The 13020-nt window shown below is 34.4% G+C and overlaps 1 protein-coding gene across 2 annotated transcripts in view; it reads right to left on the bottom strand.

Annotated features, from left to right (window-relative positions):
• The window catches only part of CNBD1 (cyclic nucleotide binding domain containing 1), a 610026-nt gene that overhangs the window by 278781 nt on the left and 318225 nt on the right, over window positions 1-13020 (bottom strand). For both annotated transcript variants that reach the window (XM_064384348.1, XM_064384347.1), the window contains exon 5: window positions 7045-7190. In XM_064384348.1, the coding sequence (XP_064240418.1) occupies window positions 7045-7190 (146 nt within the window). The remainder of the gene's footprint in view (window positions 1-7044; window positions 7191-13020) is intronic.

Raw genomic sequence — 13020 nt, 5'->3', positions numbered from 1 at the left:
TTTTTATTTCTTAGGTGTATATTTAGGAGTGGAATTCTGGAGGATATGGTTTGACTGTGTCCTCACCCAAATCTTATCTTGCATTGTTGCTCCCATAATTCCTACATGTTGTGGGAGGGCCCAGTGAGAGATAACTGAATCATGGGGACAGTTTCCCTCATACTGTACTCGTGATAGGGTAAGTCTCACAAGAACTGATTGTTTTAGAAGGGTATTCCCCTTTCACTTGGCTCTCATTCTCTCTTGCCTGCTGCCATGTATGATGTGTCTTGCTTCCCCTTTGCTGTCTGCCATGACTGTGAGGCCTCTCTAGTCACATGAAACTGTAAGTTTATTAAACCTCTTTTATAAATTACCCAGTCTCAGACATATCTTCATTAGTACCATGAGAATAGACTAGTAGAGTAAATTGTTACTGGTAGAGTGGAATGCTGCTATAAAGCTACCCAAAAACGTGGAAGCGACTTTGAAACTGGGTAAGAGGCAGAGGTTGGAACAGTTTGGATGCCTCAGAAAAAGAGAGGAAAATATGGAAAAGTTTGGAACTTCCTAGAGACTAGTTGAATGGCTTTGACCAAAAAGCTGATAGTGATATGGACAATGAAATCCAGGCTAAGGTGGCTTCATATGCAGATAAAGAATTTCTTGGAAACTGGAGAAAAGGTGACTTTTTTTTTTTTTTTTTTTTTGAGACGAAGTTTCGCTCTTGTTACCCAGGCTGGAGTGCAATGGCGCGATCTCGGCTCACTGCAACTTCTACCTCCTGGGTTCAGGCAATTCTCCTACCTCAGCCTCCTGAGTAGCATGGATTACAGGCACGGCCCACCATGCCCAGCTAATTTTTTGTATTTTTAGTAGAGACGGGGTTTCACCATGTTGACCAGGATGATCTCTATCTCTTGACCTCGTGATCCACCTGCCTCGGCCTCCCAAAGTGCTGGGATTACAGGCGTGAGCCACCGTGCCCGGCCGAAAAGGTGACTCTTGCTATGTTTTCGCAAAGAGACTGGCAGCATTTTACCCTTGCCCTTAAGGATTGTGGAACTTTGAACTTGAGGAAGATGATTTAAGGTATCTGGCTGAATAAATTTCTAAGCAGCAAAGCATTCAAGACATGACTTGGGTGCTAAAAGTATTCAATTTTAAAAGGAAAACAGAGAATAACAATTTAGAAAATTTGCAGCCTGATGATGTGATAGAAAAGAACAACTGCAGACACTCAACACTAGCCCATGAATGTAGCTGGGAGGGAGGCTATATCCTTTGAAGCCACAGGGATGGAGCTGCTAAGGACACAGGCACCCACCTCTTATATCAGTGTCCCCTGGATTTGAGACATGGAGTTAAAGAAGGTCATTTTGGAGCTTTAAGATTTGACTGCCTGGCTGCATTTTGGACTTGCATGGGGCCTTTAGCCCCTTAGTTTTGGCCAAATTCTCCCATTTGGAACAGCTTTATTTACCCAATGCCTATACCCTGATTATATCTAGGAAGTGAATAATTTGCTTTTGATTTTACAGGCTCACAGGTGAATGGAACTTGCCTTGTCCCAGATAAGACTTTGGACTGTGGATTTTTGAGTTAATGTTAAAATTAGTTAAGACTTTGGAGGACTGTTGGGAAGACATGATTGGTTTTGAAATGTGAGGACATGAGATTTAGGAGGGGCCAGGAGCCAAATGATATGGTTTGGCTGTGTCCCCACCCAAATCTCATCTCGAATTGTAGTTCTCATAATTCCCATGTGTTGTGGGAGGGACCCAGTGAGAGAGGATAATTGAATCATGGGGCAGTTTCCCCCATAGTGTTCTCAAGGTAATGAATAAGTCTCATGAGATCTGATGGTTTCATAAGGGGTTTCCCATTTCACTTGACTCTCATTCTATCTTGTCTGCCACCATGTAAGACGTGTCTTGTTTCCCTTTCGCCCTCCACCGTAATTGTTAGGCTTCCCCAACCATGTGGAACTGTGACTCTATTAAACTTCTTTCCTTTATAAATTATCCAGTCTCAGGTATATCTGTGTTAGCAGTGTGAGAACAGACTAATACATGGGGCAAATGTAACTTTATGGTTAATATTTGAGGAACTGCCAAACTGTTTTACAAAGTGGCTTCATCTTATAATCCCAAGAGAAATGTATGAGTTCCAACTTCTCTACATCCATATGAACACTTAATATTTTCTTTTATATTTTAACAATTCTAGTGGAGATGGAGCAGTATGCCATTATGGTTTTTATTTGGAATTCCTTAATGACAATGATGTTGGATATTTTTATGTGCTTATTGGCTATTTTTATATCTTCTCTGAAAACATATCTATTCAGCTAATATACTTGTTTGTAAATTCGGTTGTCTTCTTGTTATTGAGGTTTACAAGTTCTTCATATTATGGACAGGAGACCTTTATTAGATATATAATTTGCAAGTACTGTATTCCATTTCAAAAGTTGCATTTTTACTTTATTAATTTTATTATTAGAAACTCAAAATATTTTAGTTTTATAAAGTCCAAATAATTCAATTTTTTTCTTTGTTACTTGTACTGCCAGTGTTATGTGTAAAAATGTATGGCTTAACTTATGAAGATTAATTCTTAAGTTTTCTTCTAGAAGTTTTATAGTTTCATTTATTATCTTTATATCTTTGATTCATGATTTGTTAAATGTTTATGTATGCTGTAAGTTAGGGGTCTACCTTCATTATTTGGTACGTTGATATTTAGTTCTCCAATCATAAGTTGTTGAAAGGAGTTTTCTTTCCACCACTGAATTGGTGGGGACACAAAGCCTTACCCTATCAACGTATCTGTTTTAATGCCATTGCCTTGTGTTCTTGTTATAATCATTTTTCAATATATTTTGAAATCAAAGAGTGTGATGCCTCTAGCTTTATTCTTTTTGCTCAAAAATTGTATTGGCCATTTGGGTTCTTTTGTGGTTCCACATGAATTTAAGAATTTTCTATTTCTGTGAAAAATGTCATGGAATTTTGATAGGGATGCATTGAATCTACAGATTACTTTTAATAGTATGAGCATTTTAACAATATTAATTCTTTCAATTCATAAGCATAGAAAGCACAGCTTTCTATGTATTATTTTTTTTTTCAATTTATTTCATCAATTTTTTTGGTTTACAGTTTACAGGTCTTTCACTTTGGATTTACATCTAAGTAATTTTTTGTTGTTACTGGTAAATGGAATTGTTATTTTCCTTTTTGAAAATTTTATTAGTAGAGAAACACTACTAATTTTTGTAAGTTGATTTTGTATCCTGCCATTTTACTTAATTCATTTATCTTGTCTGCCTTTAGTATTAGGTTAATGCTGGCTTCATAAAATTAGTTTGTGAGTATACACTCCTATTCAAATTTTTGGAAGAGTGTCCGAATAACTGATACTAATTCTTTTTAAAATGTTTGGTAAAATTCAGCAGTAAAGTCTTTCTCTCCTGGATTTCTCTTGGATCTTCTTTTATTCCTCAATCAGTTTAGATAAAGACTAGATTTATACTAAATTTGAACTGAAGATTTTATTTCTAAGAATAAATTATTTGAATTATGATTAATTTATGTCTAGAAAATATCTCCACTACATTTTTCATGAGATTTAGCTACCATATTTTATTTGTTAAATGAAATATAAACCACAACAGAAAATAAAATCTATGCAGGTTAAAGAAATGTTAGAAGTTAGTAATATAAAAATATTTTCAGCATTAAAAGCAAATGTAGAATTTAATGAAAATGAGAAATTATGGAGTTTTGGAGATAAAACCTCACAAAAGTGGGCTACAGAATGAAATAAAATGAAAGAAAAAGAAGAGAAATAGTACTGTAAGACAAAGGTCTACACAAAGAAAACAGTAAAGGTGACAGAAATAAAAAAGAAAAACATGCCAGGCATGGTGGCTCATGCCTATAATTTCAGCACTTTTGGAGGCCAGAGTGAGGGGATCAAGAGGTCAGGAGTTCAAGACCAGCCTGGGCAAGATGGTGAAAACCCGTCTCTACTAAAAATATAAATATTAGCTGGGTGTGGTGGCAGGTGCCTGTAATATCAGCTTCTTGGGAGGCTGAGGCAGGAGAATTGCTTGAACCCGGGGAATGGAGGTTGCAGTGAGCCAAGATTGTGTCACTGCATTCCAGCCTGGAAGACAGAGTGAGACTCCATCTCCAGAAAAAAAAAAAAAAAAGTGAGAGACAGAGAAATATTTTATAAAAATGGTTTTTTCTGTAATCCCAGCACTTTGGGAGACCAAGGCGGGTGGATCACGAGGTCAAGAGATCGAGATCATCCTGGTCAACATGGTGAAACCCCGTCTCTACTAAAAATACAAAAAATTAGCTGGGCACGGTGGTGCGTGCCTGTAATTCCAGCTACTCAGGAGGCTGAGGCAGGAGAATTGCCTGAACCCAGGAGGCGGAGGTTGTGGTGAGCGGAGATCGCGCCATTGCACTCCAGCCTGGGTAACAAGAGCGAAACTCTGTCTCAAAAAATAGAAAAAAAAAAAATGGTTTTCAATATTAACATAAAGCTAGATAATAAAAGTTTGATCTGGGATCTAGTTACAGGTTAGTAACTAATCTGGTAATTCTTTTAATTTTTGTGAATTTTGGGTTATCAATTATAAAAATGTCCCTTGTTCTGGTCATAAAGAAAGTGATCTAATGAAAAACTCTTCCATTTGACTTCGGTAAGCTATATCTCCATATACATATATATATAGAGATGACTATAAGTAAAATATATTACATATAATAATTTTAGTATAAGTACTCATATGTAGTAATAATGTAGTTCAGTAAATAATAATCATATTTTTGTAGCATTTTCACTTAGAGGCACATATGTTTTATTTATTACTTAAAATCATAATATTGTTTTCCTGTTTCTGTTTGATTGTGTATAAAAACTGAATGAACAAGAGGCTGAGTGAATAATGGTAAGTTTAGGAAGCTTTCTTAAATAATGAGGCTGTAAGAACTAGTGGCCAGAAAAGAGACCAGAAGGTGCAAACAGCTGTGTGGAATTGCACCAGAGAAATGGAAGCCCCAGCAGCAGATTGAAAGTCAGCAGCTGGTGATGAGGGGCTACTAGAGGGAATAGTTTAAATAACAGCAGAGGGAGGGAAATGCATACATGAATAAGGAAAAAGAAGAGAGACAGATACCTAGTTAGGCCTTTTTATTAAATTGGATGAACAAAGAAATCTACAAAGGTCAGATATTTAATGAGTTGACTTCTTTGGTAGTGAAACAGATCTGAGCTGTTGGAACTATATGCTTTAAAAACTTAAGGATTTTGACACAGGTAGGTGTGAACACAGGGACTCCTAATTTTTAAGTGTTGAAAGTACACCCTATTGAAATGCCAATTGAAATGCTTTACACTTGTGAAAAACTGAAAATTCATATTTTAATTGTCAATCACCTGAGTTATTAACGTACCATCAGAATTAAATTTTTGTTTCTAATTTTAATTTTAGAAAATGTTTGAAAAAATAAATGTGTAATTACAAATATTAACAAATAAATACACACTTATTGTGGAAAAATAAAACCAACTCAAAGTTAGCCCTTTATAACCCCCCAATTTCACTCCACTCCACTAAGGCAACAATTTTTAAAAATATGTATTTTTGGAGGGTCCTTCCTGATCCACTTGTATAGTTTAAAAAGATATGTGTGTGTATATACACATATGTGTGTGTGCGTGTGTATGTGTGTGTATGTGCGTAAATTTAGACTTTGTCATAAATGTGTTATTAATATAATTAGCAATTGTTCTATTTATTGTCTTTAATGTTTCTATATCAATATATACAAATCTAGCTCATTCTTTTGAAACGCTGTCTAGAATTCCATAGAGTAGACGTATCACAATGTGTGTAGCCAACCTTCTATTCAAAGACATTTAGGTTGTTCCCATATTTTTTTACCATTATAAATACATTTTCAGCGATTTATAAAACAAATTAATTTTTAATTACTATCCTCAATCTAATGGCAAAGTGATGTTGAATGTTTGTCCTTTATTCCCTTTCAAAATTATTTTATCCTCTTTAAAATTCCTTTGATTTATTTTTAATTGTTTGATCGCAGATTAAATGGAACTAATTATGAGAGAAGCGTATTGAGGGAAAACTCTGGAAATATGTAAATTTTTTCAATAGACATATGTTCTTTAAAATTCTAGTTAAGTTTTAAACGTCATGATCTTGATAAACCAGTTTATACTAACAGTGACATAATAAACAGAGAACAAGTTTAGCATTAGGCTGAAGAGCATTTGAAACTCAATTCTAACCAAGAATCCTCTGTGTGATATTTGTGTTGTGCCTCAGGGGTCCTCATCTGTGGAGAATAATAATAGCAATATCTTCCTTTATTTATTTTTTTTTTTTTGAGGAAAAAAAGGGATACACCTGACACAAAGAATGTATTAAATTATATGCCTACCGCTCAAAATTAAAATATAACAAGTCTATTAATATATCCACTAAGTCTTTTGGGAAAGGAGCAAAAACTAAAATTGAGAAATGAAAATCTCTCTAGAGAGGCTTTTTCTCCTATATCTGGATTAGTATCTGATTTAGTCTAATAATCACATTGACCGTCTGTTGTCTTACCTATGAAAATCGACACTATATTGTTACTAAAGGTGTATCTCAGATATTGGTTCCAAAAGTGTGGTCCTTGCACTGATAGCATCACCTGAGGTATTGGAAATGAAATTGAGGCCTCATCCTATACCTACTGAACCAGAAATTCTGATGTTTAAACACAACACTATAGGTCTCAGTGTGATCTCTGGGTAATTCTGATTCGTGCTCCAGGCGGAGAAACACTAGTTATATCTAAAATGTGAGATGTTACTCATTTCACTACTTATAAACTTACAGATGAAATACATCCAAATGGTACATTTTTACTATGTCAACTGAAATTGTCAAATGAAATTATAAGCGTTATAATGATAAAGAACTCGAAACAGTGGCCTGCATTTTATCTCGCCAAATTTATCCCATTAGTCTATTACCTGTGCTGCCTTTCAACCAGGTTTCAGAAAAGACGGTCTTACTGAGTGTTTTCAGTTGCTCATCATTTAGCTGAGAGGTTAAATCTGGAACTGTTTTCAGAAACTTCCATACAGTTTTGTGTTCATATGGTGTCCTGTGAAAGGGCCTCAAAAAAATAAAAAATTGCGAATTCAGAAAACATGGCATAAATGCAAATAAACAAACAAATCCTTAATTTTTAAGTTTCCAAATTTGTATTTTATTTTTAGTTTTTTTTTTTTTTTTTTTTTTTTTTTTAAAGAACTGCAATGCTATTTTATTTTGTTTTACTAATCAGCTTTAGGATTTGTTATCCTTCCAACATTAAGATGGACTTTCACAATACTTCATACTTCAGGAAATTACACAATGCCTTTATCATTTTTTTGTTTTGTTTTGTTTGTTTGTTTGTTGAGGTGGAGTTTTGCTCTGTCACCGGACTGGAGTGCAGTGGCTCCGTCCTCACTGCAACCTCCGCCTCCCAGGTTCAAGCTATTCTCCTGCCTCAGCCTCCCAAGTACCTGGGATTACAGGCACGTGCCACCACACCCAGTTAATTTTTGTATTTTTAGTAGAGATAGGGTTTCACCATATTGGCCAGGATGGTCTCAATCTCTTGACCTCATGATCTGCCCGCCTCGGCCCTCGAAAGTGCTAGGATTACTGGTGTGAGCCACTGCACCCAGTCTATCATTCTTTTTAAATAGAAAACTCAGTACCACAATTGTAAAGTTGCATCTCTTATCAGTAGTTATTATAATAATAAAGACCTCTTTTAGATATTAAAAAGATTAATGTTGTTTCCACTGTTTATTCTTAATCCTTTTAAGTACTATTAAAGTTAGAGCAAATGGAAGTATACTTTAACAAGGGTATAAATCATAAGTGAAAAGATACATATGTAATTTTAAATGAAACATTATTATATAATACATGGTATTTATTTTTAAACATTAAAACTCTTTAATAAATATAACACTAAAATCAGGACATGAAATTCATATCAATCTAATGTCTCAAGGGACTAACCTAGCTGTCATAAATGCCATTTCAAAATACTCAGCAGTTTTCAAACCAATATTTAAATTTTTATGTGAAAAATCAATTTAGCATCATAAAGGGAATTTCCTCTGGAACCCATACGACACATATGGGGTTGCCAGTAATAGTCCCAGTTTAGATATCACATAGTGTTGGCCCATCTGCTATCCAGGTGTATGCATACATGTTTATATCTGTGTTTGTTTACTGAATGATGATATAAATTGTGTTTTTTGTTGTGGGTTGTAGCAAAAAAAAATTTAAAAATATTAGGTTAGTATACAGTCTTGAGAAACAGTTTTGAGAAAACTGGCTCCCTACCTATTGCCATTTACAACTTTGTTCTTCAGATATAACAAATAATTCATATTAGAAATGGCATGATATCATAACCAAAACCTAAAATATGTACCATTGACTTAGCCAAACAGGAGGTGGCAAGGAAATAATATCACCGAATGAAAAGACAGAGGTTTTTGTATGTTTGTTTGTTTTAGTGGTAAAACATTTATTAGTTGCCTGCAATAATTTGTAAGACAGACCAAGTGCCTAAGAAACTTGCTACTTCATAGAAAGCCGCTGGAAAGAGCAAAAAGTTATTGTGTTTTGTTTGCTTAGTGCTGTTTGTTTGTAGAACTATATTATTAACTGATTCAAGTTGATCAGTTTTCAAACATAAATGAAAGGGAATAGAGAGGCTCTAGAAAAGTGGGACATAGTTATAAAAAGGCCAGTACTTCCACATCCCATGTAGCAAGAAAGGACTTGAAAGTCTCAGTTAAATAAAAGCGCTTAACCCTATGGCAAAGGTCTGATGAAGAGTTTGGCCTTCCCATCCAAGCCTACTTTTTTAGAAGGGCTTAAAGTAGCCTCCATTAAGAGAGAGATGAGCACAAGGAATAAGCACAGAAATAAGAAACAACTTAAAAACAATGTCTACAACATAACCTTGGCTTTGGTTGCTGCCTCATAGAAGATACTGAAAACAGATCAAAATTCTGTTATGTTTTTGAAGTATCTGCACCACTGAAGTATCTAATATTGTGCTCTAAAAAGTTTGGCTCATTGAATTTTCGAACCAAAAGAAGTTGTGCCACGCTCCTCACCCTTCAAAGGAAACATGATCTCCAGTGTTCTTACATTTGTCCTCTGGGTCAAAAGAGAAAACCTCCCAGATACTGGAGCCAGGTGTTCTTCCTGCCCCCTACAAAAAAAAAAACAGATCTAAAATCTAATTTTTTTAACTTCTGATACTGTTAGGGTGGAGGTTTTTACAATATTAGCCCAGCGAAACTGCAATATTGCTCTGAATCAATGACTATCATGTGTTTCCATTTCTTCCTTTTTTCTGAATGTGAGTTTTTATCGTAATAGTTTATTCCTGGCTCTACTGTTGTGTATTGGGTAAGAGAATAGCAACAAATAACCATATTTCTGGTTTTTATGTTAGCAGACCAGAAATATACATACTCATTCTTGATGTAGACAAGGGTATGTCCTCCAAAATTCTGGACATTGAAATGCAGTAATGAGTGAAACCTTCTATTTTTTATCTTGGTGAAAGAGTTAATATATGTGTTGAAAATGGATATGCATAGGTGGTTGGTAACTATAAAGAGGAAAACTACAGAAAAGATGCTAGCTGTTCCAAAATGGTTTCCTTCTATCTCACTTATACAGTTAGAATGCATTTCAAAATCATTCTTTTGTTGCCATGTGACTGATTCTAGCCAATGGGAAGTGAACTGACACAGAGATAAAGTGCAGCATATCAAAGGGCCAAATTTTGTAAATATTTCATTTAAATTTGAAAAGAATGTATATGTGCATTTGTTAGGTACAAAAATAATTTGTTTAAGTATGTATATATATAAGCACATATAAAATAAAAATATAATAGGATATATGTACATAATATATTCATAATATAGATATCCATAGATATATGTGTTTGTGCCTATGCATATGTATAAACAAGTGCTAACAAATTTATAACACTATGTGCCTGATATATTTTCTGTAGATGAAATATATTAGTATACTTCCTTTACCAAACATATTCCCATTCAACAAATAGAAACACTCATTCACAGAACTGTTAACTTGCTCAAGATCTCATGTCTAGTCAGTGACAAAACTAAGTGGTAGTGATAAGAACCCAGTCAGTTTGGCCTTAGATTACGTATTTGAGAGTTTCAGCTCAAGGTCAAACATTTTTTGTGATTTTTCAGGTACATCCAAAAGCAATTATAAAGGCTTTAGCTGGAAGGCCTCATGGGGAAAAGCTGCCCTCCCCACACCAGACTGGGTACACAGTCAGTGCACGGCAGTCTCTGAAGGGAGTTGCAGTCAAGAACTGGGGTCCCTGGCCCGCCATGCTCTAATGCTTATCTGCATTCCTAGTCCAGGCCCTCCATTTGGAATTCTCCTTGTTGGAGGATCTTGAAGACACTTTTCTGCATTGGACTCATTTAGTACTCAGGCCTTTTCTACTTCTCACCTTGCTCCAGACCTCACCCCAAACCCCAGGTCTATAAAACTGCAGGAGCCTTTGCTCAGAGCTCCCTCAACAATGAGATAGCCATTATGTTAGTGCTAATCTACCTGGCTTTTAACTGGTGCACATGCTCATGAGAGGTCAGTGCTACCTCCAGTGATAGATTCTTGCTTATTCCTTCACAGTGATTAAAGACTTGACTATTATTGCATCTGGGTTGTTACTTTATCAGCTATTCTGAAACTTGCTGCTCCGAGTTCTCTCTCTCAGCTCTTCTGAGTTCCTGACAATGTTTTTAACTACTATCTACATTAAAATTTATTACTGGTTATTATTTGAATCTTCTGTATGTTTCCTTGCATTCTATGTTTTCTATCTATTGGGTCTATATATTTCTAAGGTATTTGGGTTAATATTACAGTTACGAATTTATTACTTTCTAGAATTCAGTCAGTTGCTGTGTTAACATATTTTAAACTGATATTAGTTGATGAAAATAGTTACTTTTACCAGTACCTAAATTCTGTCTTCATTCCTTCTGAAATTTTTCCTTCAATTTTATCTTGTCAGCTACTAGATTTGCATATTCCAGCTTTTCTTGGTTTATATTTGCCTAAACAAATGTTTTCTGTTATTTCATTTTCAAAATAATGTATATTTTGTATTTTAAATGCTGAACTTCTATCAATGTTGAATGTCTGCTAACAATATTAAGTTTTTTCTCTTTCTTTATTAAAAATACAAAAATTGGCTTGACGTGGTGGCAGGCTCCTGTAAACACAGCTACTCGGGAGGCTGAGGCAGAAGAATTGCTTGAACCTGGAAGGCAGAGGTTGCAGTGAGCCAAGATTGCACCACTGTACTCTAGCTTGGGCAACAGAATGAGAATCCATCTCAAAAAATAAATAATATTTTTTTTTAATTAAGTTTTTCTATCTCTGAATATAAGATATCTTTTCATTTACTTGGACCATCTTCACCTTCAACAATGTTTTATTAGTGTACAAGTCTTGCACTTTGTTTCTTAGATTCATTTCTAAGTATTTCATGTCTTTGAGGATATTCTAAATGGCTTTGTATTCTACATTTCATTTTTGAATTCTTCATTGATGGTGTGTAGATTTCATATTTGTATATTGATCTTGTATCCTGAAACATTGCTGAATGTGTTTATTGTTTAAATTGAATCCACTAAATTCCTTAGGATTTTCTATATGCAAGATCATATCATTTGCAAACAGAGATAGTTTTGGTTTTCTTTTCCGATCTGATTACTTTTACTTCTTTCTCATGAATGACTTTCCTAACTAGAACATTCACTATAATGTTAAATAGAAGTGGCCAGAATAGATATCCTTGTCTTTTCCTGATATTCAAGATAAATCATTCAGTCTTTCTTTAGGTTAGCTGTGAGTTTTCCACTGATGCTGTTTATTAGATTAAGGAAGTTCTCTTCTGTTCTTATTAGGTTGATTACTTTCTTTTGTCATAAATGGGTGTTAGATTTTGTCAACTTTTTCCATGCCATGTTTATAAAGAAAATTATGTGGATTTTGTCTTTTATTCTAATAATATGGTATATTACATTGGTTGATTATTAGATGTTAGATCAACCTTGCATTGCTGCAATAAACTACACTTGGTCCTGATGGAATATTTTTTATATGTTGCTGTATTCAGTTTGCTATTATTTTGTTGAGAATATTTGCATCAATATTCATAAGGGACATTGGTTTCTTGTGATCTCTTTATTTGGTTTTGATAACAGGGTAATGCTAGCTTCGTAAAATGAGTTGGGATATGTTTCTCCCTTTTCTATTTTTTTAAAGATTTTGTGAAGAATTGCTTTTAATTCCTTAAAATTTTGGCAGAAATTACCCGTGAAACCATCTAGGACTGGCATTTGCTTTGTAAGAAGTGTTCTTTAATTAGCAATTTAATCTTTGTTATAGGTTACTTTGGAGTTCATTTTTATTCTTGAGTCAATTTTGAAAAATTGTGTATTTCTAGAAATGTTTCCTTTAACTCTAAGCGACATCATTGTTAGCATACAGTTTGTTACAAGATTCCTGTATAATCTTTTTTATTTTTGCAGGATGAGTAGAGATGTCCTTTCTTTCATTACTCATTTTAGTCATTTAAGTCTACTCTTTGCTTTTTTTCTTAGTCAGCCTAGGTAAATTTTTCTATAGAACTGTTTTTTCTTATTGATTTTTTAGTCTCTATTTCATTTATTTCTTTTAGCACTTCAAATTTGAAAATTCATTCAATTTTTGTGAGCATTCATTTCACAGCATCAGTTGTTTTCTCTTGCTGCTTTCACTATTCTGTGCTGCTTCTAATTTGAACATTGACTGTGATGTTTTAGGTGTGGAGCTTTTTGTGTTTTTACTGCTTGGAGTTCATTCACTTCTTCAGT

The sequence above is a fragment of the Aotus nancymaae genome, unplaced genomic scaffold, assembly GCF_030222135.1.
Source record: "Aotus nancymaae isolate 86718 unplaced genomic scaffold, 86718_ANA_hifiasm-v0.15.2.pri h1tg000036l, whole genome shotgun sequence".
NCBI lineage: Eukaryota > Metazoa > Chordata > Mammalia > Primates > Aotidae > Aotus > Aotus nancymaae.
This window is presented reverse-complemented; position numbering and strand designations above follow the sequence as displayed.